This window comes from Lemur catta, chromosome 9 (genome assembly GCF_020740605.2).
Source record: "Lemur catta isolate mLemCat1 chromosome 9, mLemCat1.pri, whole genome shotgun sequence".
Taxonomy (NCBI): Eukaryota; Metazoa; Chordata; class Mammalia; order Primates; family Lemuridae; genus Lemur; species Lemur catta.
The window spans coordinates 62,459,764-62,487,482 of NC_059136.1; the positions used below are offsets into that span (position 1 = coordinate 62,459,764).

Sequence of the window (27,719 nt, forward strand, 5' to 3'; positions counted from 1 at the left end):
GTAGTCCAAGACCATTTTGGTATAAGTATAAGGGTAAAGGAAAAAAACCAAACCAAAACACCTTTTCAAATAAACTTTTAGGCCTATGACTATGATTTTAAGATCAGGAAAACATAAGTTCTGATTCCTACTAAAATTATTAAAGCACATTCTTAACAAACATTTGATGCATACTTTTACTCACCTTAACAGTACTGCAGTGCAAACCTTTGGCCATGAGAATGTAAACCAAATCTCTTGTTAAACTGTCTTTAATTCCCAGGATAACAGTACTATAGACAGAAGGTACTTCCCACTAAAAGAAATAAAAATAAATAAAGTACATAAACACACATAGAGAAAGCCAAATATAGATAGGAATCTTTCAATAATCTTCAATCACATGTAAAAAATTCATTCATAGATCACTTTTGAAAGAGAAAGGAAAAGGACAGCCATAATGAAACTAATCAAAATGAAATATTCACAATGAGCCAGTTTCCAGATTGGGACTTTCTGAAGGATAACTTATAGGGAAGAAAACCCCCCAAAACTAAGAGTTTTATATGTATTAACTCATGTGACCCTCATAACAATACTACGAAGTAGGTACTATTATCCCCACTTTGCAAATGAGAAAACTGAGGCACATAGCAGTAACTTGTTCTATATTATACAGCTAGTATAAGTATGAAGCTCGGATTCAAACTCAGGCAGGCAGTTAGTCCCAGAACCCCCTCTCATAACTACTATGCTATACTTCTTTATCTTAAGAATTAACACTAATAAACAGCATCAATATTAAGAAAGCCCAGCCAATGATTAGAGCAACTTTCCATTCCTACTTGTATGTTTAAATTGTATAAGCTATACATGAATTTCTGGCTGTTTTTTTTTAACTACATCTTCAGCAGGGGAGGAGTATGAAGTTAGTTAGATGCACTGCCAAACTGCTTTAATTTCTCCTGTATCTGTCGATTATTTCCTTTGTATTTCTAAGCTACATTCCACTAAAATGGTATTTTAAAACCTATTTTTATTTGCATTTTCCATGCAGGAAAACTTTAAAACAGATAAACTTAGAAACAGGTAAATACATTAGCTGAGAGTTTTTAAAAGAACATTTAAAGCCAAAAATGTTCTATAAAGAAGTTTTAATGAACTGGTTACATGCTGTAGGTTTCAGATCTCAAGCAGGTATTAAAAAAACAAAAATATCCAATACAGCACATAACAAGTATTAGCTACAGACGGTATAATATGCTTTATACATGTATATATAGGTATATTTGACAACAGGTATATTGTCAAAAGTATACATGTAGATACTTTTGACAACAAATGGAATACAAGCTCATTTTTAGATGTTACTGATTTAACAGTATCTTTGTTTTTGACATATTTTCTGTCAATTGATGTTAAAAGTGCAATTATGGTCATGTGAAGGTCCTAAAATTGTTAAGTAAAGGGGTCCTTAATATCAAAAAGGTCAAGGAATAGCTGTTCTATTAAATGACATGAGAAAACAAGGGTAAGCCAGGCATGGTGGCACATGCCAGTAGTCCCAGCTATTCTGAAGGCTGAGGTAGGAGGATCGCTTGAGCCCAGGAGTTTAAGACCAGCATGAGCAATATAGTGAGACCCCATCTCAGAAAAAAGAAAACAATGGTAATTTTCTTACTTATTCTTGACACAGGGTTTCTTACCTTATTAGACACTGTCCAGAACTGACGCTCAGAAGTCATACCATGTAATTCAATTAAAATCTGTCGAATCCTCCAGGGATCTACTGACAATATAAGTTGATGCTCCAACTGACCAATGTTGACACTTGCTGAGGCTAAGAAAGAAAAAAGAGATTTCTATTTCAATAGTGATTTAATTCAAAGATATACATAAACCTATAAATATGAGAATGACAATTTACTGAGAGAAACTGTGTATGTTTGTACATCTATAAATTAAAAGCAGCTATCATCTTAAGAACTGATTCATTCAACATTACGTAGATTACATATTAACTTTAATCCTTGTGTAGAAAACCTAACGTATTTAATAAATGAATGCAGTTTAAAAATACAGTGATAATATAAACAAAGGTAAAAATCAATAATTAGTTCATGGAAAGAACTATGTGAGGCATATGGAAAGAATTTATATGCACAGATTCCTGCTTTTGAACATAATGTGTAACAAAAGCATGTATAAAATGTTAATTTTGAGTAATAAACATTAAGAATGTGTTGTTTGTAATAGGAGAGGAAAGGAGGAGGCATTCCCTACCTAGAGAACCAAAAAATGGTCATTAAAATCCCTAATTACAGGTCAGCTATCAGATACAGTCTACACTAATGCATTTCCAGCATTTTGTGTTAATGTTATTCTTTTCCTTCACAACTGGACATTGAACCAATTTAAATCTAGTGAGGATCAAAGCAGCTAAAATTCTGCTTCTGTTAAACCAAATGAATTTTCTGTCTCATCTACATTAAGTTTTGAAGCTTATGTTTCTTATTAATGAACAGCACTGTATTTTCCACCTATATCTGTAAATAGGGCAAAAATGGAAGAAAAACCACAAATGAATAAGGCAAAAATGGCAATGTTGCCAAAGCTGAATGTTTAGCCAGCAGAGAGTAGCACTGAGTTATAGGCTGAAATGCATGAAAATCTGTCTTTTTTTGGTCCTAGCATCCCATACCACTCACCTCCCCCTTTTTGTTTTTTAGCTCCGAGAACACATTAGCAGCAGTGTTACCTTGGTCTATTTCCCCAGCTAAAATCTTGTATGTATTTAAGCCTAAATTTTCATTAACAATGAATGGGCTCAGCTGTTCCAGCACCTATCTGCTTATACAAAAATCTGACTATGGAAGAAAGGTAAATTTCCATTCGTTACCGACACAGTATAAACTAAAACAAATAAGAGGGAATCCTCAAATATATTTCAATGTTAATTTGAAAAGAGGGGCAAAATGTGCCAACATTTTAGCTGGCAGACTAGAGAGCTAACCTGGGATATCATAAAATGAAGTTACAGGTTTAATGCACAGATTTACTCTAGGGGATCTCTTCCTCATCTGATCAACAAGTAGCTTTCGTTCTTCATCTTTCAACAATGTAATGAAAAGCTCATGTGAAGAAATCATGAAAACATACTGCAGATCTTCCAACCCCAGACACACATTCCTAGATCAGTAAGAAATATTATAAAACAAAAAAGTGTATAATTTAGTTTGGGAAAAACAACAATATCAACTAATTTTTATTAATAAACCATTCATAAAGCCACCATTTCATAAACTGTATAACAAGATTTTGAAATAGATTTTAAAATTTCCCTTTGGTCCTTATTTAAAATTGTGATGCCAATGCCCCAATATACAAAAAAGGTAATTATACAATCCTAGAATCTCGTATGACTACAGAAATTTGAACTTAACCTTAATTTGTTCTAAAATACCAGTTACTGCCTGGTTGTAAGATATGAAAAACAAATACAAAGAGATAAGCTATGATAGTTTTCTCAAAGGACTAAGTTCAAAGTTAAAAAAGAAGAAAAGGAAGGTACTTACTTTAAAAAAGCAGCCATGTTTCCCTTCAAAGAATCTGAAGCTTTTTCTAGATTTACTGATCTTGAACATACCTAGGAATTTGAGTAATTTTCATTTGAATATGGGTACTTTAAAAATGAACACTATTCAGGTGATGGGCACACTAATAGCCCTAACTTAAGCATTATAAAAGCTATCCATGTAACAAAAACATTTGTACCCCCTTAATATTTTGAAAAATATATATATATAGTTTGAAAAGTTTAGATTTAAAAACAACTGAATTTTCCTATTTCGACCATACACAAATCACAGATTTGATTAAGTAATTTAACAGATGAGAGCAAGGAATAAAAATCCATTACAGAGGATATGAAATATGACCATTATAATGACTGCAGGCATTTATACGTAGTAAAAAATAATCTGGGCCGGGCATGGTAGCTCACGTCTATAATCCTAGCATTCTAGGAGGCAAGCTAGCATCTCTACAAAAAATAGAAAAATTAGCTGGGTGTAGTCCCAGCTACTCGGGAGGCTGAGGCAGGAGGATCACTTGAGCCTGGGAGTTTGAGGTTGCAGTGATCTATGACAATGCCACTGCACTTTAGCCCAGGTGACAGAGCAAGACTGTATGAAAAATAATAATAATAATCTATTTAGCACACTATAGGGTTTCACAGAATTTATCAAGTATATTGCCAAATTATATGAATAAACTATGAATCAGTAGCTCCTGTCAGAAAAGAGAGTTGAAAAGAATGCTAATGAATATAGAACCAATGGTTAAGAAGGTAACCAAGGTTTAAAAAGTAAACAATGAAAACAAAGAATAACAGAAACTACTTTAGGAATATGAGTTATCTACAGATAGTTTCAAAGTATTATTCTGAATTTATTCATTAGATTAGGATTCCTCCTCACATATTATTTACAAGAAGCCAATATAAAATATAATTAGTGTAAAAGTCCCTAACCTCAAGAAATTGTCAAATATTCTCTATGTTGACACCAAAAAACACAGAATGTTCACAGCAGTATTATTTATAGCTATAGCCAAAAAGTAGAAAAAACCTGAGGTCCACTGAATGACGAATGGACACACAAAATGTGGTATATCCATTCAATGAAATATTATTTAGCCATAAAAAGGAATGAAGTACTGATACATGCTACAATATGAACCTTGAAAACATTGTGCTAAGTTAAAGAAGCCAGTTACAAAAGACCATCCATTGTATGCTTGCATTTATATGAAATATTCACAATAGACAAATCTATACAAAGTACATCAGTAGTTGCCTGGGATTGGGGGGATTGAGGGAAAATGAGAGGTGACTGCTAATAAATAAAAGGTTTCTTTTTGGGGTCAAGAAATGAGGTGATGGTCACACAACTTTAGGAATACACTAAAAAACCATTCACTTGTACACTCTTAAATAGGTGAATTGTATGGTATGTGAATTATATCTCGAAGCTATTATAAAAAAAGAAATAACAGTATTTAAAAAGTACTGTGTTCAAATACCATTTTTTGATTAATAAGTTACCTTATTAATATAAATCACATCTGAGCATCTTGGAGTACATACAAGGTACTCATAGTCTAATAATTTTGCTCCACTGTATATATAAATTTGTTAAGTTTGCTGCCATATGTAAGATTTCTTATGGTAAGTAACATTTGAGTCTCTTTTCATAACAGATTATTTATTCACATACAGAGGTATGCTGTACATGGGTCAAGGAACAATGCAGGGAATGTGTTAACTTACGGTAAGAAAACATAACAGATGTCACGTGAATTTCACCTCAATTAAAAAATGTTATTTAATTAAAAACATGAACTAGCATCTATAGATGTTTTAACATAAAAAAGATACTAATAAAAATTACTTCTTGCAAGTAACTCTAGAAAAAAGAGAAAAACAGAATAGCTCTATAATCACTAATGAAATTGAACCAATTTGAAAAATCTTCCCACAAAAAAAGTCTCCAGGCACAGGCTTCATTTATAAATTCTACCCTTCCATTTTTACACAAACTTTTTCAGATGATATAAAAGATATATGCCTCCACTTATTTATGAGGCAAGCATGACCTTGATGCCAGAATCAAAGACAGGACAAGAAAGAAAAAAAAAGTATGTATCAATCTCATACAGGAGCATAAAAAAAAAAAATCTTAAAATATTAGTACTATATTTAAAAAAGATCATGACCTCATTGCGTTTCTTTCAGACCCGCAAAGGTAGTTTAACACTTGAGAATCAATTAATACACTTTACCGTATTAACAGATTAGGAGACAAAAATTATGTGATCCATTTCAAAAGACATAGGAAAAATGTTTAATAAAATCTAAAAATCATCCGTGATTTAAAAAAACAGAACCCTTAGTGAACTACAGCTAGAGAGGAACTTCCTCAATCAGATAAAGAATAGCTACAAGAAAAATCTACAATAAACATCATTCTAAATGGTGAAACTGTGCAAGCTTTCCTTCTGAGACTGCGAATGAGATCAGGAGGTTCACAATTAATGCTTCCACTGAACACTGTGTTGGAGGTCATAGCCAGCACATTAAAACAAGTAAAGAGAAATAAAAAACCAAAACACACCTTCACAAAGACTGCATATTTAGAAAAACAAAAGTATTTACTAATAGAATTTTTAAGAGCTTAGCAAACTTTTTGGATACAAAATCTTTAGAAAGTTAATTATATACCTCTTTATCAGTGCATAACTATTTTCAAGTCCATATTTTAAAAATAACTTAAAAAAAGACATTTAAGACTTTTATGGAAAAATTATAAGCTCTGAAGGACATTAAAGTATGCCTAAATAAACCAAGAGCCATACCAGATCATGGATTAGAACAATCAATACTGTGAAGATATAAATTCTTTCCAAACTGGCTTTTAAATTTAATGTAATTCCAAACAAAAATCCAACAGGTTTATTTGTGGAACCTGACAATCTGAGTCTAATGTTTACACATACAAATGCACAGGTCAAGAATAACCAACACAACCTTGAAACACAAGGTAGGGAAGACTTGCTCTTGACAACATCAAGACATAGACACAGTAAGGTATGGACAACTGTTACAGAAAAGTATACAAATAGCTCAGAAACAGGACCATACAAATATGGACACTTGGCATACAAGAAAGGTGGCCCTAGAGATTGGTAGGTTAAAAAGGTGAACTTTTCAGTAAATGGTGCTGGAACAAATGGACAGTCATATGAAGAAAACAATGATATCAGACTCCCTACTTTATATATAGATATACAAACATCAACTGTAGTTGGATTAAAGACCCAAATATGAAAGGAAGGATATGCTACAAAACTTTTAAAAGATATAATAGAAGACTATCTTCGTCACCTCACAGTCAGAAAAGCTTTCTTAAACAAGACACAGAAAGCAATATCATAAAGAAAAAGACTGATAAATTTGATATTAAAATTAAGAGCTTTTGAAATAACAAAGAAAATTAAAAGAGAATTCAAACTCAGCAAAGACACCTGCAATATTTAAAACTGGTAAAGGACAGAATATATAAAGAATTCCTGGTTGGGCACGGTGGCTCACACCTGTCCCAGCATTTTGGGAGGCTGAGGTGGGAAGCTCACTTGAGGCCAAGAGTTCGAGACCAGCCTGGGCAAAACAGTGAGACCCTGTCTCTACAAAAAAATTTTTAAATTAGCTGGGCATGATGTAATAATCCCAGCTACTCAGGAGACTGAGATAGGAGGATCACTTGAGCCCAGGAGTTCAAGGCTGCAGTACGCTATGATTGCACCACTGCCCTCCAAGCCTGGGCCATAGAGTGAGACTTTGTCCCCCCCACAAAAAAAAGAATCCCTACCCCTAAAAAAGACAAAACAGAAGACAATCTAATAGAAAAATGCAGCATAAAAAAATACACTTTCAATAGGTACCTCAAAAGATGAAATTCATATAAGCAAAAAAATTAATGAAAAGTTAAATCCCTTAGTAATAACGGAAATGGAAATTAAAACCTCAGTGAGATACCATTATACAACCACCACACAGGCAAATCTGACAATATCAAGTGTTGGCAAGGATACTGACTAATGACAATATTCAGGCATACTGGTGATACAAACCACTTTGATATTAAAGGTAATGCTGCAGATACACTTTTCCTAGGTATATTAACATTGATAAACTGGTACATGTTCCAAGCAGCAAAAATAATATAAATAAAAATGTCCATTACCATATATGTATATAGCTAAAAACTATAAAAAACACAAACGTTCACCATAAGAATGAATAAATAAAATTCTGGTATGGTCCATAAATACTCTAACACCTTATAGCAATGAAAAAAACTTTTACATATACACAACCTGAATAACTCTCACAAATAATGTTTAGTGAAAAGAAGACAAAGAATACATATTATTTGACTCCATTTATATGAAGTTCAAAATAGGCGAATTAAAAAAATACTCCTGAAGGATACATACAAAGGTATACAACTATTAATAAAAAGGCAAGGAAATGATTATCACAGGCAGGAAAGTGGCTGCCTCATGGGGAGGCAGGGGAGGGTGATAAAAACATGGGAAGGGCTTCTAGAGTGCTGGTAATGTTGTATTTTTGGAACTAAGTGGTATAATTTGTGCTTTATATACTTCTCTCAATGTCTATTACATTAAGACTGTTAAGAAACAGAGAGATCCAGGAGAAACAAAGATTCTGCAGCTCACATGAGAGACGAGAGGTATGATTTGGGAGTTTTTAGTAAACAGGTAGTTGAACACATGAGGCTGAAGATGAAAATTAAAAAATGACAAGATGAGTGAGCCAAGGAAAAAATTCTGTAAACAAAAACATTAAAGGGAGAACAAAAAAGAAATCAATGATGGACTGAGGAAAATTCAATGAAGAGTGTAGAAGAAACATCGAGAAGAACTAGAAAAAGAGCTAGAGTAGAAGACAAGGGAGACAAAGACAGAAAAGAGGCACTGGATTTGGCAACTGAGCAGTCACTGGGAAGCTTAAAGTAAAATTATAAATCAAAAGGGCAAAAAAAAAAGTCTTACCTCAAGAAGAAAGTCTATTTTCTCTTTGTTAGGTCTAAGAAACAGCTGGTTAAAATGAACACTAATCGTTCTACCTTCCATTATATCACGGACTGTGTTACAGGCACAGACTTTAAAACAGATTTCATCCAAAGCTTCATTTCTGTAGAATACAAAAGGAGACGCACTAATGTTCTTTTTACTATAAAAGAAAGGTGTAATTACAAAACTATATTCACAAGAATGAGTTATTTATTCTTGAGAGGTAAGATGTTAGGCTATCATATACTGAGTTAGGGTAAAAAAAAAAAAAAAAAAGAACAGGTTTTGAATTTATTAAGGGAAAATTCAGTTACAGATTAGGCAACAGAATGAATTCTTCTATGTATAATTTTGCCCCCAAGCACTTTAAAACGGATTAGATGAAGGAACATTAGAGAGGTTCCTCTGGCTGTGCTAACTTCCCCTACGTTAACAAAAGTGAAAGTAATGTCAGATTCATAGGAAATTTGGAGGTATGCTCTTGATAAGCCAAAATGCACTTGCTCTTTCATTTAAAAATCAAAAAGCAACTTTTCAACTTACTTACCCCTGTTGAGCTTTCTGAAAGAGTTCTCTTAGTACTGACTGCCGGAACTGGACAGGTAAACTGAAAGTTAAGTTGTCTTCAATGAAAATCTGTATTACCTCCTAGAACACATATAGAAAGTTGCATCCATTTCAAAAATCATAGTCAAGTTTCTTTACTGTAAAAAAGTCTTTTTTTTTTTTTGAGACAGAGTCTCGTTCTGTTGCCCGGGTTGGAGTGAGTGCCGTGGCATCAGCCTAGCTCACAGCAACCTCAAACTCCTGGGCTTAAGCGATCCTACTGCCTCAGCCTCCCAAGTAGCTGGGACTACAGGCATGTGTCACCATGCCCGGCTAATTTTTTCTATATATATTTTTTTAGTTGTCCAGATAATTTCTTTCTATTTTTAGTAGAGACGGGGTCTCACTCTTGCTCAGGCTGGTCTCGAACTCCTGACCTCCAGCGATCCACCCGCCTCGGCCTCCCAGAGTGCTAGGATTACAGGCGTGAGCCACCGCGCCCGGCCTTAAAAAAGTCTTTCTATAGTAGAAAATACAAGTTGAAGAAAATGATAACAATATCTTACTAGAAAAACTTTCTCTTTTTTAAAATTCTAAAATTAGATTAAGGTAAAAATAGCCCTCCCCCCTTTTTAAAATTGAAGATCATGAAGCAAAAATGAGAAGTGAAAGAGGAATAAATCCATAAGAGGCAAGTGAGCTAATGCAATTTGAAAAAAACTTTAAATATCTTCTCATTCACTTTAAACATGGGTTCATAAAACAAACTTTAAAAATCCTAAAATGATTAATTCAGCTGGAAAAAAAATATGCTGAAATGATTCTAAATGGCTTAAAATGTTATTTAGTGAATTACAGAAAATACCTACATTATTACATATAGACTTTTTCTCAGCTCTTAAGCAATGGAAGAGAAGGAGAGAAAGAAGGGGTGATAGTGTGGGGGGTGGGGAGACGATTTCCACGAACAGTTAAAGCTGATCAGCTGCTACCACAAAAGTACTGGCTAAAGTGGTTTCAAAACTATGGCGTAACCACTGTTTCACCTCCATAGCAAAACATGAGCAACTAGGGATCCACAGAAGCAAGACAGTCACTTCCCATAAGTGAGAAGACACATCTGGTAACAGCTGTTCCTTGATAATATAAAGCGAATCCTATTCAAATATAATAAATTCAATTCCTAAGATACTTCTGCATACATAACTGAAGTGATGGATTTCAAAGTTGCAACAAAATTGCTATTTTCCCCTTCTTGGCTATCCATTACACTATTTTCTGATTTACATATTTTGGCACTTTTATCATATTCACAGTAACACGTGCCTGTCTCTGGATAATAGTCCTCATTTCTGGTTTGCACAGGTCTTATCACTCCAGTGAGCTTCTTGAATCTATTTTCTATATCTTACCATAATTGATCCTCGCCCTCCCTCCATAAGCCTCTTCTAGGGAGATGTAACAGAAAGATCTCTAGTCTTCAATAAATTCACCTGCATTTGTATTTCATCTTCAAGAGAGTTTAATTTTCTTCCCTAGGGCAAGCAATACTTTTAAAAAGGGGCAAGGACGGGGGAGGAAGTGCTATCATATACCTCTCTTCACCTATTTTCCATGAAAAAAAGAAACTGCAGATGAGAAGAGTGAACTATAAAGCTGGTATAAAACCCAACTGGAGATAAGACTAAAAGTAAGTTACAGCTTTCTTATTTATGACTCCTGTTTTGAGTTAAATAATAATCATTACTGAGTTAAATAATTTGAGTTAAATATTAATTCACTCTCTAGAACTAAGACTTTCCAATAAAGATTTCAAAAGCACAAATCGTAATTCCTCGTGATTTCATTACAAAACTAAAGATAAGCACCCAGAGGGGGAAATAAAAACCTCAACAGATTAATTAAGCCCTTCGCATGAGTAAAACTGAGATGACAACATGCTGAATGGCAAGGTGGGCTCTGTCTGTAAAGTGACCAACCAAACCTACCAAAACTGCCTTGCTCACCCTGCTCCCTTTCCCCATCAGTGTTACTATTTGTAAAGGCTAATAAAGCTGAGCACAGGCCAGACTTCCAAAATAGATATAAGACTTCAGGGTCGGCCGGGCGCGGTGGCTCACGCCTGTAATCCTAGCACTCTGGGAGGCCGAGGCGGGTGGATCACTCGAGCTCAGGAGTTTGAGACCAGCCTGAGCAAGAGCGAGACCCCGTCTCTACTAAAAATAGAAAGAAATTAGCTGGACAACTAAAATATATATAGAAAAAATTAGCCGGGCATGGTTGCGCACGCCTGTAGTCCCAGCTACTCGGGAGGCTGAGGCAGTAGGATCGCTTAAGCCCAGGAGTTTGAGGTCGCTGTGAGCTAGGCTGATGCCATGGCACTCACTCTAGCCCGGGCAACACAGCAAGACTCTGTCTCAAAAAAAAAAAAAAAAAAAAAGACTTCAGGGTCTGTTATTGAGCCTAAGAATACTGATTTATAGAAATGCCCCCTGTATTTTTGGAGACAAGATTTGATTTCAGAAGTCAAGTAAGGCTTTGCCTTAAAGAAAAATATAAGCATGTTAGTTCGCATATCAAAAAGCTGCCTCACCTCAGGAGGGCGTCTCAATGGTCAGTAACAGCTGCATTCAAAGTGTCAGTTGTAAGCTGGACCTTATGGTTCTCACCTATTTTGAAAGACAAGGCAGGTCTCACCTAGAGCCATAGGTTGCCAGAGCTGATCAACAAAGACAGGCCACTTGAGATGAGAGCTGATCAAACAGATATGCTAATGCCCAAGCCCAGCAACCATGCCGTTAAAGTAATTAGCACAAAGCACAGCTCACGTTGACTTCTGAGATCATCTCTGTCTCCAAAAAACACAATTACCAGAGCCAAGATGTCTCTGTTTTTTGCTAAAGTAATAGCCTTATCATAAAACTTAGAAGTTCGCCCTAAGAAGATTTTGTAACTCATTGTTCACCTAGATAGAGTTAGTTAAAGGATCTATAGTAGCCTTTTAGAAGACTCTGACCCTAAACCAAACTGCCTGTTATTATGGAAATTATGTACCTGCCCTATAAGTACCTATGTAAAAGTTCAGTCTTTGTTCCATTCCCGCTAGAGATTGTAATCTTCCGGACACCCTCCCTTGTCTGTCTTCATAAACCTTTACTTTATAAACTCTATCTTTGGTTCTGTGTATTATTTTTTTATTTCTGTTTCCTACTATTTTTTCATCCTTTGTGACGACCCCTGTCTGAGAGACCTGACCAGAAACACCCTTGGCAGGGAGCGTAGCTAACTCCCCGCAGTCTGTAAAACTAAAAGCTGTCTACCTCTCATTTTAAAAGTTGAAAGTCCTGCTTACAGAGTTTCTTACAAAATTTATTTAAAATGGGCCAAACTCTATACCTTCAAGAAAGAAGAATATCAATAATTAACTAATATCTGTACAGTGCTTTCTCTTAGAATTTATGATAACTTCTCACTTGATTCTTGTAAAAATTTTATGAAATGGGATAATTATTACCACTACTATATAGGTCAGTCTGACAGTTTAAGTGACTTGCCCCAAATCACCCAAGTGGTAAATTGGTGATGCCAGGATTTGAACTCAGTTTCATCCAACTTCCAAAATTTTTCAATTGTACTACTGCATCCTCATCATACATCTTACCTGATAGTTGCCAGATCTCAAACAAATATGGACTTGACTATACGGAGTCAATTGTTGAGATGTACTATCAGAAGAAGGTACAAGAACATCACATGCTTGACAATAGCCAGCTAACCGCTTCTCATCTATGGTACAATGAAGAGATAATGAACCTATCTGTAAAGTAAGAGGTATACACCATTATTCATTAATGTAATAATATAAATAGTCTAGCACCCCCTTAGTGCATTTTAATAGTACAAGAAAATGCTAATGAAAAATTCAACATTAGAGAAGCCATAAAAAATGAAAAGGTTAAAGGTTTAGAACAAAGGTCAGCAAACTACTGCACACAACCTGTGGTCTGTTTTTGTTCATCCCTTAAACTAAGAACAATTTAGTGTTATAAACAATTTAAGGCCAGGCGAGGTAGCTCATGCCTTAAATCCTAGCACTCTGGGAGGCCGAGGTGGGAGGATCGTTTGAGCTCAGGAGTTCGAGACCAGCCTGAGCAAGAGCAAGACCCCATCTCTACTAAAAAATAGAAAGAAATTATCTGAACAACTAAAAATATATAGGAAAAATTAGCTGGGCATGGTGGCGCATGCCTGTAGTCCCAGCTATTCGGGAGGCTGAGGCAGGAGGATTGCTTGAGCCCAGGAGTTTGAGGTTGCTATGAGCTAGGCTGATGCCACGGCACTCACTCTAGCCCGGGCAAGAAAGTGACACTTTGTCTCAAATAAATAAAAAATAAATAAACAACTTAAAGGGCAGCCGGGTACAGTGGCTCACACCTGTAATCCTAGCACTCTGGGAGGCCACAGCCAGAGGATTGCGTGAGGCTGAGGCAGGAGGATCACTTGAGTCCAGGAGTTGAGGTTGCTGTGAGCTAGGCTGACACCACGGCAATCTCTAGCTCAGGCAACAAGCAAGACTCTGTCTCAAGGAAAAAAAAAAAAAAAAAAAAAAACCCAACAACAATTTAAAGGGCTGTAAAGGGACCCCCCCCCCCCCCGCCAAAAAAAAAAAAAAAAAAAAAGCAACAGAGATTGAATGCTGCCCACAAAGACTAAAATACTTTATATCTTGGCCCTTTTACAAAAAACAGTCTGCTGACCCCTAGTTTAGAGTTTTCTGGCCAACACAGAAAAAGTGGACATAATGATCACTCTAAATAGGTATGACAAGACATTAACAAAGAGTGACATGGCTAACAATAAGCTTAAACATTTTAAAATACATATGCCAGGCAGCGATTTAAAGAAGAGAGCAAAGAAAACTTATAATAGTCACTCAATTGGAAAGAATAGAAATGCTTGTACCAAAACATAAGACTTTTTTAAAAGACACATTTGAAAAAAATACTGAAAGTTTTAAATTACCATACCTGAAATGCCATAAAATTAGAAATCTGATGACCAGGCAAAGTGAAATGGGGATTCTTAATGGGTCTAGAATAGATCTAAATTAAATCTCTATGGCATTTAATCAATTTCTCTACTGAGGCAAGGTGAGATTGAAGTGGGATTTTTTTCCAGGCACCAAGCATACAAAAACCTAGTTGTATACTTTAAAAAATTCAGTCATCTGAATCATAAAAAGAAAAATGCAAATGATAAATATAGTGAGGGCTGGGCATGGTGGCTCACGCTTAATCCTAGCACTCTGGGAGTCCCAGGAGGGAGGATGGCTTGAGGTCAGGAGTTCCAGACCAGCCTATGCAAGAGCGATATCTCGTCTCTACTTAAAAAAAAAAAAAAAAAAAAAAAACGGAAAAATTAGCCAGGTGCCGTGTGTCTGTAGTCCCAGCTACTTGGGAGGCAGAGGCAGAGGGATTGCTTGAGCCCAGGAGTTTAAGGTTGCAGTGAGCTATGATGACATCACTACACTCTACACCCAGGGCTACAGAGAGAGCTCACTCTGTCTCAAAAAAAAAAAAAAAAAAAGAAAGAAAGAAAGAAAAGAAAAGAAAAGAAAAAAGAAACAGCAAAAGTTTACTCTTATTAGTAATTAAGGAAAGGTAAATTTATAAAACATACTATATTTCAACCATCAAATTATAAAAAAAATTATTTTTTTAAAACACTGCTGATTGGGCCAGGTGTGGTGGCTCACGCCTGTAATCCTAGCACTCTGGGAGGCCGAGGCGGGAGGATCGCTCGAGGTCAGGAGTTCGAGACCAGCCTGAGCAAGAGTGAGACCCCGTCTCTACTAAAAAATAGTAACAAATTACATGGACAACTAAAAATATATAGAAAAAATTAGCCGGGCATGGTGGTGCATGCCTGTAGTCCCAGCTACTTGGGAGGCTGAGGCAGGATTGCTTGAGCCCGGGAGTTTGAGGTTGCTGTGAGCCTGGCTAACGCCATGGCACTCACTCTAGCCCGGACAAAAAGAGCAAGATTCTGTCTCAAAAAAAAAAAAAACAAAAAAAAAAAACCACTGCTGATTGGAGTACCCTGAGAGAAATGTACCGAGAAAACAATTTGGTTTTATAAATTATAGCCTTTAAAAAAGTAATAACCATTGACATGGTAATTTTACTTGTAGGAATTTAACTTGAAAGCATCTAATATCTAAATAAAATTTAAACTTATAGATATAAAGATTGCAACTTTATAACAACCTAAATGCCCAAATGTAAGGAAAATGAAGTAAATCAGAGTACATTCACATAATATATTTAAAATGTCTAATCAAAGACTTCAGATACAAAATAGTATTTATAATATGAGGTTAACAGTATAAAAACATAATGAAAGAAAAAAAACTGGAAGAAAATATGCTAAGATAGTAAGACAAGTTAGTTTCAGGTAGTAATATAGATTTTTTAAAACCAGTTTTTAGTACTATTTTGAACTTCCCAAATTAACTACAATGAACACATTGTTTTTTATCATCAGAAAAATCAAAGCCAAAAAAGGTTCAGGTTTTAGGGACCTGAATATTATGTGCCCATTATAACTGTATTTACCTCTGCAATTAGTTCTTTGGTTCTAAAAAATTTTTCTCTGGCATTTTCATACACAGCTGAATTTGTGGAGCCTTGCTGGAAGTATGCTGCACCCAAATCATAACAAACCTAAAACGGCGAACAATACCAATTTACTCAATAATTTTTCACGTTTAAGAGCGGATAATTCAAAATTATCTTTATCTCAGGAAAACAGAAAAAAAGACATAGGAAAAAAACATATTCCAACGACCAGTGCTAAAATACAATCAATGTTCTTAGTCACAAGAAACATAAACCAACTCTGATCGATGTAAGCAGAAAACTGATTTACTGATGAGATTTCAGGCAGCCTACAGAATTATTAGGAAGACCAAAGAATCAGGCTGGGAAACAAAAGGGGTTAAGGGAGGCACACAGGATGAAAGACAAAATTGGTCTAGTGAAGATACCACTGCAGCCATTCTCAACATTAGATTCCACAGCTTATGTCACCCACAGCCATCAGCACCAGACACTGAACACAGCAGCTACACTCCTACAAATGCTGCCCTTGAAAACTGGATTCTACTGTCACTGTTGCTGCTGTCCATCACAATGGATTCTCTACCACTCCCGATTCTTTGACTTGCTCCTGACTCACAGTCTAAAATAAGTTATCTGCCAAACCTATGTGACATGCCTGCCCTCAAGCAGGATGAGGCTGAATAAACACAGTATTTGGATATTTCAATTTATTTGCTGCCTTCCACAAGTCTCAAAAGATAGGGAATTCTTCTAATATAGAAAAAGGGAACAGACAGATGCTGGGGAGCCCCCCCCCCCCCCAAACAGAGGGGATACACAAATGTCTAGCATAACAGACTGGCTAGGGTAAATTTAAAAATTTAAATTAACAGCTATAAAATGATAATACATTTCCAGTTGTCTTTTGTTTATTTTATAAGATAGATTCTTTCTCTGCCACCCAAGCTAGAGTGCAGTGGCACAATCAAAGCTCACCATAACCTCAAATTCCTGAGCTAAAGTGATCCTCTCACCTCAGCCTTCCTAGTAGCTGGAACTACAGGCATGTGCCACCACATCCAGCTAATTTTTAAAAATTTTTTTGTAGGGACAGGGTCTTCTTATTGCCCAGGCTGGTCTCAAACTCCTGGCCTCAAGTGCTCCTCCCACCTCAGTCTCCCAAAGTGTTCCTATTACACGCATGAGCTACCACACCTAGCCCCAGTTGTCTTTTTCGAATGACAGAATTTGTATATTTTTCCAAGAACTTTCTTAGATTGATGGCTAGAATCACTGAATGCAGAACTCAAAGAAGACTAAGATTAGTTAGTTCAATTCGATCATTTTATGGATAGGAATACTAAGGCCCAGAAAGTGAAATAAAACACATATAACCAAGCAGTGGCAGAACCCAGGCTTGGATCCAGATCCCTAGGCTCCTAATATACTGTCTCAAGTTTATTCTACATATGAGTGACAGATCAGTCTTCTAAATCTGACTTTAAAAGTCTTCAGTTATTCCCCCAAACAGAAGAAAGTTCAAATTCCTTGGCCTAATCTGTAAGGATCTCAGAACCTGGCTTAACTTCTCTCTCCAAACCTCTCTACTGTTTTCTTCTTCTCAATTCCCCATTCACATCAGACCTAGAAGTGAGCTTCATTCTACACTCCGAATCTCCATTTATACCAAACCAACCTTACCCAACAGATACTTATTCCTCTTCCAAATTCCTAAGCTGTTAACAGTGTCTGGTACTCATCACAGAACCACTCTTTACTGGTATGTCTTATTAGATACAGTTCTGTCCTGTTCAACTAATTCAGTTAATTCTTCTCAGCCTCTACAACATTGCTTTGCACTATTTAGCCTACACTAAATGTTGGGCTAATTTTCATTCAGAGAGCTCCTCCCATCTGGAATAAAAGAGTGCTAAATCAGTAAAAAATAAATAAATAAATACACATGCACATATATACGCAGACATATTATAGCTACTATGTAATTCCTCTTTCCAGGCAAAGATAAGAGTACAAAGCAACAAAAAGATATTTTCAAGTATTACTATCATAACTGACTAGCCATTAAAATGAATTTAAATGTTATAGTTAAGAAAGGGGTCAACAGATGAAAAAAAAGATATCTGATAATGAAGCTGCCTGTCCTAAAGGACAATAATACTTGGTTTTGGAAAAAATTTAAAGATTTTTCTTTTGAATCACAGGTAAATTTTAGTAATGTAAAGAATATATACTACTTTAAATATTATCACACCAGGAAATGAGTATTACATTAATTTGCCATTCAGAAACCAGGAATTGTCACTCATCTATACAATTAAAAAAATACCTGCTAAAGTTTACCTAGCACATATAGGTGTTTTATAGTTTTGTTTTCAGGTTATATCATCCACCATTATTATAAAAATCGTAAGTGTTACTGATAACTTTTAAACAGACTGTGAAAGATTATGAGATACTACAGTACCAGTAACATTCCTATATGCAAGTTACATCAATGATTTAAAAAGGTTACCAGGTATCAATATCTCATTACTCCTACTGTAAACTCCATCTTATCAGATCTTGAAAAACTGATTACGTTCAGCTCTGAAACCAGCTAATCTGGACAGGCACCTTCCCAACACTGTTATAACTATTTCTGCCCTTTTCCAGAAGGGGAAATAGTGACGATAGATGCCAGGCCAACTCATTCAACTAAAGAATACAGTTTAGAAGGTACTGTCCTAGTGGCCCTCTGTAGGCAATCATTGAATATTTTAAAAATTTCGATTATACTCAAGGCTCTGTGCTAGAAATGAAGATGCAGAATATATATAAAAAAAGGAGACCTCAGGGGCGGGGCAAAAAAAAAAAAGGAGACCTCAAAGAGTTTACAATCTAGCAGGGAAAAAGACAAACACATATCTGACAATAAGTATCAACTGAGAGCTGTCAAAGGAACCAGGACCCAGAGTTAGAGAAAGTAGACAAACTTAAGAACCTTGAAAAGCTAGACATTTTTTCTAGGGGCCTAGATATTTTTCAAAGTCTAGCACAATATTACTTTTTGTTTTGTTTTGGTCTGATTAGATTTCAAATAACACAAATGAACTGCAAATTAGTTGTATGTGTACTGCATTCTCAGTATGTAAACTGACTCCTAAATATAAGTAGCAAATTATTTCAGAGACAATAAATAAATTACATATTTCCCTTCCATTTTAGAAAAGTTTCAAGTGAAGTCTTATAAAAAGTGTACAAATACAATACAAACAAGTTTCAATAACATCTTAAGTCAAAGTCAATGAGACAAAGGCAGAAATAAACGCTAATTAAAAATACTAGGATGATCTAAGATTTTCAAAAATATTGCCATATATTGGTTAAATAGTGAAATAAATACCTGGCACTGCATTTCCTCAGTTTTGACTTTCAATCCAGCAGTAGAACTCTCAGTTTCTCCATTTACCATGCCTGGTTCCATGGCCAGTAAATCTAGAGTTCTCATTGTATGGACATAAAGATCCTTGTTTAATTTTAGGGCTGCCTCTAGTACCAAAATAGAATCAGCAGCTTGTTCTTTTAGCTACAAAAATTCCACAAAATACAAAAATAGCAATTGATTAAACTAACCAAAAAATATTTACAAGATATTTAGTCATTTAGTGTACTAAGCTATCAAAATTTTTAACACAGCAAGAGTACAATTAAATTTGTTGAAATAAACTTATCTTAAATGAAAAAAAGTTCCTACTGTGAAATTAGGAAACCTAAAAACAAGAAAAATTATCTTTTTTCTATAGAAAAGTTAAGGAAGAGAAATGCTTTAAAAATTTGTACTGTTTCACTTGATTTATTCAAGAAATGTTTGTATGCCTCAATGTGCCAGCCATTTTACTAGGCACCAGATAACAAAAATAAAATGATGCAGGCTTTTTGCTTCCACATTCAAAATACTACAGCATATTTGCTTTGTATCGATACAGATTGTTTATCTTCCCTCTCCTCCTCCAGTTCCTACACCTCACATGGTATCTGGAACAGTGTAGGTGTTAAATAATTAGAGATCATTTTTATTTATTTTTTATTTTTTTCCAGCACATACAGAACACAGAAACAGAGAGAGATCATATTTAAATTACAGAAACTCCCACATTCCTTTTATATTAAGTAGATCAATTAAAAAATAACTACTAGAATTTTCTGATTATAAAAATTTTAAGTAAGTATAATACATGCTTACTGTAGAATTTTTAGAAAATACAAAACAATATAAAGATATCACTTGTAAGATCAATTACTTATATCTGCTAATGTATCATGAAATATTCAACAATAGAATTGGTTGTAAAGTTGAAAATTCCAATAAAGTTGAAAATTTGTATGATTTAAATATTACCTATATTTTAACAGTAAAATATAACTGTATTTATAATGTCATTGTACCTAGACCTTGAAAACTCTCATTTACCTAAGATTAGAAGATGTATCTATACATGCTCTAAATGTGTTCCAGAAATGTCAGTGTAACTAATACCAATACTTACCACTTTCAAAATGTTTTCTGTTAGCTCTTTTTCCTGTTGCATCTGATTCATACTAAAAGATAAATGGATTAAAACAAGAGTATCAAAAATTACTCTCAGGCTGAAAAATGCAAAACATAAGAGCATCATTCTTGAAAGTGAGGTTCAATTTAAACAAAAGTATTTTTAATGCTATTTCTTTTCATGCTTAAAAAAACAAAAACTCCAACTATTATGACGCTCATACCAATACTTTCTCATTTGCTTTGTATATTAAAAAAAAACCCTCAATTTAAGAGTAAAACTTACTGAAAACAAAAGCTCAATTACATGGAGCTAAAAACTATGCTCTAGCTCCAAATTTGGGTAAGCTGCTACCCGGAATTTAAGAATTAGGTTTAAACTCCAGATATTATCAAACTTCTACAAGGAGCTTTTATACTTTAATATTTACACATATTAAAATGACTTTCCTACACACAAAGCAAATATATCCTCTTCAAGACAACTTAATTACATTTTTAAAAAACTTAATATTTTTACATGAATGGCACAATTCCCACAGCACTCCCCTTCTTTTTCAGAGCTCTGTATCTAGAGCACTAGCTGATGCTCCAATCCCTCTAACTCCTCCAAACCAACCTTCACGCAGGCCTTCTGCCCTCCTATTTCTGCTCTACTTCCTCTGTAGTAGGGGTCATTAAAAACTTGCAAAATGTTTTAAAACTCTAATGAAAAAACACCAAGTAAGGGTCATATCTGCCAACTTACACACTTAATTGAGGCGGTCCAGGTTTTGCCTGTTTGACAGGAAAACTACTTTGAACAATTGTCCTAATTGCCCTGAAGACAAGACAGGAAAAAAGAAAATTTAATACATTTTAAATGTCACTTCAATTATTTTTTCAAGTACTACTCTTAGAAGATTTATATAATAAATTATCTGAAGCTTTCATTGGTATATAATGAATATTTTCTAAATCATCCACATTTTTACTAGAAGACTTTTCATCTATGCAGCCACAAATTTTCTCCACCATCGGACTCACAGTTCCCAAGGTCCTCTCAGAGATCTCTGGGGATCTTATTATCATCAAACATCCAATCAAAAGGGGTCCTTTAAAAGCATACCTCTAACACCGAGGTGATGAGGATTCAAAAAATAAAACAGCATACCCCTAAAAAGCTAGAGTGCAATAAAACAGAGGCTGCCCAACACATTCTGGTTTTATAAAAAAATTTACCATCTATTGTAGAGAAGTATAGCCATGGCAGTGGTTGGAGGTAGAGTGGCCAGATCCATGTCTACATGCTTTGTCCCAGGGGGAACTTTACTGATACAGAGCAGTTCATTTAGTAGCATATTCAATACTGGAACAGACAAACTTGAAGAAACAAAAGGTACATGTTTGTATGTTAACTGCATAAGAAGCACAAACAAAATACATACACAATTCCCTATCTTCACTGAAAATAACTACATCATTAAAAGACCAAATCTTCAGGTTTACCTATCAAATTTGAAAAGATTTTTAGAAGTTTTTATTATGAAAAAAAATTTTTTTTGGAAAAAAAATGTGAACATATACAAAAGTAGACATAATATCACGAGTCCCCATGTATCCATCACCCAGCTTCAGCAATTATCAACTGATGGCCAATCTTGATTCACCTCTACTCTTACCCACTCATTTCTTTCGTAAATATTTCAGAATATAGCTCAAAAAAATTAGCTTTTAACATAATCAGTGTTAATTTCACTTCTAAAAATTTAAACTTGCTTATAATCATCAAATATCCAATCACTGTTCAATTTTCCAACTGCCTCACATTTGCCATAGTTCTTTGTACACATAGCTATCTGCTGACATGTCTCTTCAGTCTATTTATGTATAGGTTCCAGTTCAGATTAAAGAATACATTTTTTCTAATTCAAATATTTAATACTGGAGAATATGGTGGGGGGAGGCAGTTTTATATACTACTGGTGAGAGTATAAACTCTTCTGGAATGCAATCTGGCAATATTGTGTCTTAAAAACGTTTATACTGCATGACCCAGCAATTTAAGAATCTATCCTAAGGCTATAACTTAAAGTTTATGGGCAAAGATATTTAAGGCCTTGTGATTTAAAATAGTGAAAAGCTAGAAATAAACTAAATGACTGTCAATGTAGGAATAGTTAATGAATTATTCATACAATGGAATCATCTCCAAAAAATAAAAATAGGAAATGCTCATGCTCTTCTGTTAGGTGAAAAAAACAAATCAAAACAGCATATAGGGCATGACTACAACCTTGTTTAAAACCATAGAGAGAAAAAGAACAAAAATTACACAAAAGTGTTAAAACCTACTTCTCTCAGCAGTAACATCTGGGAAAAACAAACAACGCAAAAAAAAAAAAAAAAAAAAAAACCACACTTCTCTCCTCTGCCCCTTTATTTCCTATTTTCTGAAATTTTCCCAACTTCCTATAAGGTACTAATGTTTCTGTACCTGTGAGATGAAGGGGATGAAAACAAATCATTTTCTAACCACAGACTTGAAAGTATTTATTTTTAAACAAATAAGCACTGATTCTAACCAGCTGTTTTAATAATGTGGGAGACAGTGACTTATCAGTAAAATTAAATGAATTATTCAACAGCAAGTCATTCATAATATATACAACACTCATTAATTTTATTCACTTTCTCCAGATATGTAAAAGTCAATTGAAAAATTTTAAATAGTTTAGGTGTACATTTTCTCTAGTCACACCAAAAATGATAATGATGTTATTATTACTGATAACATCAAGTTTATACTTTAAGGGGTGATTTAAATTCATCTAACATTCAAATACTTACTTGTATCTTTTGAAAAATACTCACATATTTTACCAAGAATATAGCGAAAAATAATTTTAAGAGCCATTATTTTAAAAACATATACAGAAATAAACCAAGATATATAAACACTTCAAAAAAATTTCAGTTAAATCTTGTATACCTTTTCTCTAATATGTCTAAGTCCCACTTCAAATGTGCAGCAACTTTAAGAGCAAGAAGTTTTAAAATACGATTTCTCTTGTTGTCAGGTGGAGGTTGAACTTGGTTTTGTTCATTAACTGAAGGTTTGGAAGCCTGTTCCAAAAACTGAACTATAAGTTGAACTGGTGCAGGATCTACGATTAAAAGAAAATAAATTCTTAAATTTAAGTTTTAATTATGAAGATGCAAAAGGATTCACTATTCTTTTTTGGCCACAAAAGGAATCCCAACAGCTGTGTAGTTATAATGACTAAGTAATATGATTTATGAGAAGTGTGCTTGGAGGTTAAAGTAGAAGATCAGCAAGGGTGGTAAGAACGAAGGAATAAAAGATTAATGCACAAGAAAGCACTTCATAGGGAAAAATGTAATAAAGATTCCCCGTTCAGCAAATAACCAATGCCAATTAGAGGAAAGAGATCCAGATGTTAGACCTGTTTTGACGCTTAATTAGGGTGATCTCCATCAAGTTACCTGGCACCTGTTTCCTCTAATGCAAAATGGAGGATAATTACCATCTACCTCACAGGATTATTAGGAAGACTGAATAAATGAGATAACAGATGTGACGAATTAAGCACAGTGCCTGGCACCCTGAAAGCACTCAACAAATGTCTGTCAAAAAGGAATGAATTAAAAGGACATAATACAGGTGGTAAAAATACCCAAATAAAATACCCTAATTTCTCACACAGCATTCTTCATCAGTTAAGGCCAGTCTATTAGACTGAACAAACATATGTGGATTTGAGTTTAGCAAAATGCTATCCAAGTAACTAACCCTTTCATTCCAGTACCTTTTTCCAGAAACGCCTTCAGTTCTCCTCTCCCCCACAACACCCACGTAACTGGAATCTTAATCTTATCATCACTATACAATAACCATCTTGCAATTGTGCAGCAGTTCCCGCCCTCAAAGATTGTATTTTAATGTACTGCCCAACTTTGGAATATACAGCCAAGAGTCAGCAAAATTCCCTCATTGAGGAACAAAATATTTAAGTAAGAACCTAACATAATAACTAGCGTCAGGATCAGCACCAGAACAGCTGATTTCTCCCCATCTCCCTGACTTTCCAGCCTGGGATTCTGTAAAGAGAGGGTTCCGGCAGCCTCCCCGACCCAACCAACCCCCTGCCCGCCTCGCAGGCGCTAAAATCCCAAACAGTGAAAGTGACCAACGGGGGCGGGCTGACAGCGCTAAGCACGCCCTCCGGGGGCTGCAGGGCCTTTGTTTTGAGCTTTTCTCTGACCCAGCACGGCGGTGTCCCCCCACGGGGATGTTTAAGGCACGGCGAAGGGCCGAGCTCGGCTCTGGTCCGCGCCTCCCAGGCTGCAGCTTCGGTGGCCGAGAAGACTGGGGTTGGAAGGAGGCCGTGCAGACATTGCGGGTGGCCGCGTCCCGTTCCCCAGCTGCAGGCGCCGTGCTTACCGGGGCAGGGCTTGCGCAGATGTTTCTCCAACAGCGACTCCTCCAGCAGGAACTCAAACCAGCAGGTCTGCGGCGGGGTGCAGGGCCGGCTGGAGGTGGCCGCCTCCCGGTCCGCCGCCTCCGCGCTCATCCTGCCCCCGCCGCCGCTACCCCCAGGGACGCTTCCTGGCTCCAACCTGACCCTCGGACGCGGGCCCCGGGCCTGTGATCTGCAGAACCGGCCAGAACACAGCCGCACTCGGAACGTCCTGGAAACTCACACGGTCCAAAATGGCGGCGCGGGCCAGCCCGACCGGGGATCCTTAATCCGCCTCCCTGCGCCACCGCCGCGCCTTCGGGCCAATCGTTGTTAGAGTTGGAGAGAACGGGGCGTGGCCAATCCTCAGACCACACCTCCTCCCAGTTGCCATGGGAGACGGGTCCGCGTGATGCTTGGTCTGGGGTGGGCTTTCCCTGTTCCTGGTAATTCTTCAGCAAGAAAATGAAACCACCTCATCTAGGGTCCCAGTAGGCATCAATATTTTCGTACAAGACAGCGAATGCCACAGGTTCTGGTTGTGACCCTGGCAAAATGAGTAGGTCCTCTCCACAGATGCTCCCCATTGTCGTGAGCACCAGCGTCCCCGCCCCCTTCCTAGATGGATGACAGCCCACGGTGAGATCCAGCCTTTCTGCCTAATTAATCCTCTTGATATCCCCACTAGAGGTGCTGTTGACCCCATTTTACATTTATCTCTATTCTGTAATGTTCTTGTCTTTTTTACTAACAAACAATTAAAATTGAAAAAAGTACATTCATAGATCGTGAACAGATTAAGAGTGCAAGCTCTAGAGTCCATCACTCTAACACTCTGGATAGACTATTTAACCTTTCTGAACCTTAGTTTCCACATTTGTAAAGCAGGGATAATAACGGTGCCTAATTTTAGGGTTGATAAAAGAATTAAAAGAGGCAGAGATAAAGGATGATACAGGTAAATGAGATAATACAGATAAGCTTTTTAAACAAGGACTGACACCTAGTAACATCAATAAATGTTAGCTAATATATAATGCTTTTCTATTTGCAAATTATTTCCTGTCAAGTAGTCCCCCCTTATCCACAGTTTTGCTTTCTGAGGTTTCAATTGCCCATGGTCAACCTAGGTCAGAAAATATCAAATGGAAAATTCCAGAAATAAGCAGTTCATAAGTTTTAAATTGCATGCCATTCTGAGTAACATCTGGCACCTTCCCTCCTGGGCCACGAATATCTCTTTGTCCAGAATATCCACACTGTCTATATTACCTTCTCATTAGTCAATTAGGAGCCTCTTAGTTATCAGATCAACTGTCACAGTACTGTAGTGCTTGTGTTCAAGTCACCCTTATTTTAAAGAGTACTGGTGCTGGCATGGTGTGAAAATCATTCTATTTTATTAGTTAGTATTGTTAATCTCTTACTGTGCCTAATTTATAAATTAAATGCTATAATAGGTATGTATGTTTAGGAAAAAACAATATATATAGGGTTCAGTGTGTTAATGATAGCCAGGCATGGTAACTCATGCCTATAATCAAGATTGCTTGAGCCCAGGAATTTGAGACCAGCCTGGAAAACATACATAGAGACTGTCTCAAAAAAATAATTAATTAATTAAAATTAATTAATTAAAATTTCCATTTAAAAAGTAATACACTTGGAAAGATACGATCAGGAAAATGAAAAAACAAGATATAGACTGGGAGAAAATATTTGCAAAGCATATAATTGATAAGAGACTTACATCCAGAACATATAAAGAACTTTTACAGCTCAACAATAAAATGACAACCCAATTGAAAAATGAGTAAGGGATGTGAATAGACAGTTCTCCAAAGAAGATATACAATCAGCCAATATGCACATGAAAAGATGCTCACCATCATTAGTCATTAAAGAAAGGCAAATCAAAATTACATGAGATACCACTTCGTATATACTAAAACAGCTGTGATCAAAAAGACAAAAATAAGTGTTGGTGAGGATGTGAAGAAGTTAGAACCCTCATACATATAAAATGAAAAATGATGTGACCACTTTTGAAAACAATTTGGCAGTTTCTCAAAATGTTAAACAGACTTACCAGATAAATCGGCAATTCCCCTTCTAAGGAAATGAAAACATGCCCACACAAAGACTTGTGCATTAATGTTTCTATAGCTGTAGTATTTATAATAGCCAAAAAGCAGAAACAACCCAAGTCTCCATCATCTGGTGAATAGATAAGCAAAATGTGATCTATCCATTGTATTTGTTTCATGTAGCTGTTGTAACAAATTACCATAAACTTCATGATTTCAGACAATAGAAATTTATTCTGTCACAGTCCTGAAGGCCAAAAGTCTGAAATCAAGGTATTGGCAGGGACAAGCTCCCTCCAGAGTCTCTACAGAAGAATCCCATCCTTGTCTCTTAGAAATTCTGGTGGCATTCTTTGGCTTGTAGCCACATCACTCCCAATCTCTGCCTCTATTTTCACATTGCTTTCCTGTCTTTTGTCTGTCAAATCTCCCTTGTGTGTCTCTTATTAGGATACTTGTCATTAATTTAGGCACCCCCTACCCCAGGAAATCCAGGATGATCTCTTTATCTCAAGACCCTTATTATCCAATACCAGCAGAATATACATTCTTAAGTGCACATGGAACATTCTCCAGGATAGATCATATGTTAGGCCACAAAACAAGTCTTAACAATTTTAAGAAGACTGAAATCATATCAAACATCTCTTCCAACCACAATGGTATGAAACTAGAAATCAATAATAGGAGGAATTTTGGAAAATTCACAAATATGTGGAAATTAAATGACATGCTCCTGCCAAAAATAACATATAGGGACAGGTCTCTAAGCAAAAGATTTTATTTAGCAATATATATAAAAACAGAATTTCAATTTGGGGCATATGCACAGATTGGGGTGGTC

At 35.8% G+C, this 27,719-nt stretch overlaps 1 protein-coding gene across 1 annotated transcript in view; it reads right to left on the minus strand.

Annotated features, from left to right (window-relative positions):
* The window catches only part of INTS8 (integrator complex subunit 8), a 48,957-nt gene extending 23,910 nt beyond the window's left edge, over window positions 1-25,047 (minus strand). The window contains exons 1-14 of the mRNA XM_045560739.1: window positions 24,773-25,047; window positions 23,300-23,474; window positions 21,550-21,690; window positions 21,077-21,148; window positions 20,327-20,378; window positions 19,183-19,365; window positions 15,795-15,902; window positions 12,842-12,997; window positions 9,182-9,282; window positions 8,614-8,755; window positions 3,555-3,625; window positions 2,993-3,168; window positions 1,686-1,819; window positions 185-295 (exon numbers count right to left, since the gene is read on the minus strand). Coding sequence (XP_045416695.1) covers window positions 185-295; window positions 1,686-1,819; window positions 2,993-3,168; window positions 3,555-3,625; window positions 8,614-8,755; window positions 9,182-9,282; window positions 12,842-12,997; window positions 15,795-15,902; window positions 19,183-19,365; window positions 20,327-20,378; window positions 21,077-21,148; window positions 21,550-21,690; window positions 23,300-23,474; window positions 24,773-24,902 — 1,752 coding nt within the window. The 5' untranslated portion in view covers window positions 24,903-25,047. The remainder of the gene's footprint in view (window positions 1-184; window positions 296-1,685; window positions 1,820-2,992; window positions 3,169-3,554; window positions 3,626-8,613; window positions 8,756-9,181; window positions 9,283-12,841; window positions 12,998-15,794; window positions 15,903-19,182; window positions 19,366-20,326; window positions 20,379-21,076; window positions 21,149-21,549; window positions 21,691-23,299; window positions 23,475-24,772) is intronic.
* Window positions 25,048-27,719: the final 2,672 nt, after the last annotated feature.